Source organism: Nymphaea colorata, unplaced genomic scaffold, assembly GCF_008831285.2.
Source record: "Nymphaea colorata isolate Beijing-Zhang1983 unplaced genomic scaffold, ASM883128v2 scaffold0733, whole genome shotgun sequence".
In the NCBI taxonomy this organism is placed as follows: Eukaryota; Viridiplantae; Streptophyta; class Magnoliopsida; order Nymphaeales; family Nymphaeaceae; genus Nymphaea; species Nymphaea colorata.
This window is the reverse complement of record NW_022205239.1, coordinates 38111-40118: the sequence shown is the minus strand read 5'-3', so window position 1 is coordinate 40118 and position 2008 is coordinate 38111. Positions and strand designations below refer to the sequence as shown.

Genomic DNA, 2008 nt, shown 5'->3' with positions numbered 1-2008 from the left:
TTGACGTCCACCCTGCCTGGAGCGGTGCCTGTGAGGCGCTCATGCCATTCTACAAAAATTTGCAGACCAGCGTCATCGACGAGTTTGAGAAGCGCGTCGACATCATCCTGGTCGACCAAGAGAAACTGGATGGCCTCAACCTGCCGGACCTGCACTCCACCTCCAAGCCCAAGATTATGATTGCCCTCCAGGGAAGGATCATCTTCACCGCCAACGGCCCTAACGCTACAGAGCTCGAAGAACATGTCAAGAAGAACGTCCCCTACATATGATTGCCCATCAATACTCATCATCTCACCAGTCCCCCTCCGCCTAGACTCCTATCAAATCCAAAATTACTCCATCTATCGCCAGCAAGGCCGACTCTGAGGGCGGAACTAAGCTGCACAGGGCGGTTGGGATGGCATTTTCTCTATATTTAGGATTCTTATTTTGGGTGTGAGGTCAGGTAATGATGAAACTTGTTGTGTGATTATATTGATTGATTGAATTGATGAGGATCAAAGATACATCGACAGTGTACTCCTACTCCATTTCCGTGTGCATGGGGTCCTTCGTCTTCGGCTACGAGCTCTCCTCCTTCGGAAACCTCAACCAGCTCATCGTGGCCTACAACCAATTTACAAGCCAAGAGTAAACCGACCAAACACTGCTTCTGCTGACCAGCGTGCTCGCCCTTGCTGCCATCTTTGGTAACATTTTATCTATGTAGGTGTTGGCGTCTACCGATGGCTGCTACGCTCCTTCGGATGGATCCAGACATTCAAGATAACTGACTATCTCACCATCCTGGCCGCCTTCGTCGGCATTCTCAGCCTCTCAGTTGGAACGCAAGTCTTCTCACGCATCGTTTTCGGTATCGTGACCGGAATTAACACCATCTTGATCCCACCTACCTCACCTCAGTCCTGCCTGGAGCCATGGGTGGCCCAGCAGGCACACTCAACCAGTTGTTCATCACTATTGGAATCTTCTTCGGCTTCTGGATGGGCTTCTTGGTTGTTGGCGAACAGGCCAGCGATATGGGATGGCGCTTCATTATCGGTCTTCCCATCCTACCCGCCCTTATACGCCTTCATACCGCCCAAAACGTCTACCCGTAAGAGTTGAATAACGCAGCTACGAGAGCGTTGAAAGCATGATCGAGAATGAAGATGATGAACGCCTCCAGCATTACCTTGACCTTATGTACGAGGAAGTTACTATCGAGGAGTTCAAGGAAGCCAAGCGTCTTCCTGATGAGGATATCGAAGCTGAAAAGGCTACATTCTTCGACCCAGTTGCTGAATCTCACAACAGACGTCTACTTATGGCAAGCGGAATTGTCTTCTTCAACCAGCTCTCAGGAGGAGCTGCCCTCGGCAACTTCGGAGGAAACGTATCTTTCGTCTCAGTTGTTGGAGCCGATGCCGAAAGCATCCTCACCGTTTTCGTCTACCTCAACTTGCTGCAAGTGGTCGTCACCCTTTTCTCAGGCCAATTCCTTGAAAAGTACGGCAGGAGAGCCTTCATGATGGAGGGACAGAGGATCATCATCGTTTCTCTCCTCCTCATCGCATTCATCGAGATCTTCGTTCCCCAACTGCACATCTTCACAGTCATCCTGACTTTCATCCAGATGGTCGGCTTCAGCGTCTGCTATGGACCCTGCACCTTCCTCATCGGCACTGAAATCCTCCACGACATCTTCTATCCCTCAGTCCTGCTCTGGGTCTTCATCTTCATCCACACCATCTCCATCGGTACTTTCGTCAATGCCTTCGGAATCGGTCCTCTTTGCCTCGTCTATTGCGCTTTCCAGATTTGGGGATTCCTCTACATTTCAGGATACCAAGTGGAGACCCAAGGCCGAAGCCGTCGTGACGTCTACGCTGACTTCAGAAAGGGCATCTTCCCCAATCCCATTAGATATCTTCACGAGAAGCTAAAAAATGCCAAACCCAAGGACACCTCACGCGCCAGAGATATCGAGCTTCCGCTTGTGGAAGGCTCCCAACTCAGGCAATGA

General features: G+C 50.6%; 1 protein-coding gene across 1 annotated transcript; it reads left to right on the top strand.

Annotated features, from left to right (window-relative positions):
• Positions 1–1138: 1138 nt before the first annotated feature.
• Positions 1139–2008, top strand: LOC116245553 (plastidic glucose transporter 4-like). The gene has a single exon (XM_031617036.1). The coding sequence runs from the start codon at positions 1139–1141 to the stop codon at positions 2006–2008; it is 870 nt and encodes a 289-aa protein (XP_031472896.1).

Excerpts from the sequence above, each read along its gene's own strand:
- LOC116245553 (XM_031617036.1), top strand. The coding sequence starts at position 1,139 with ATGATCGAGAATGAAGATGATGAACGCCTCCAGCATTACCTTGACCTT.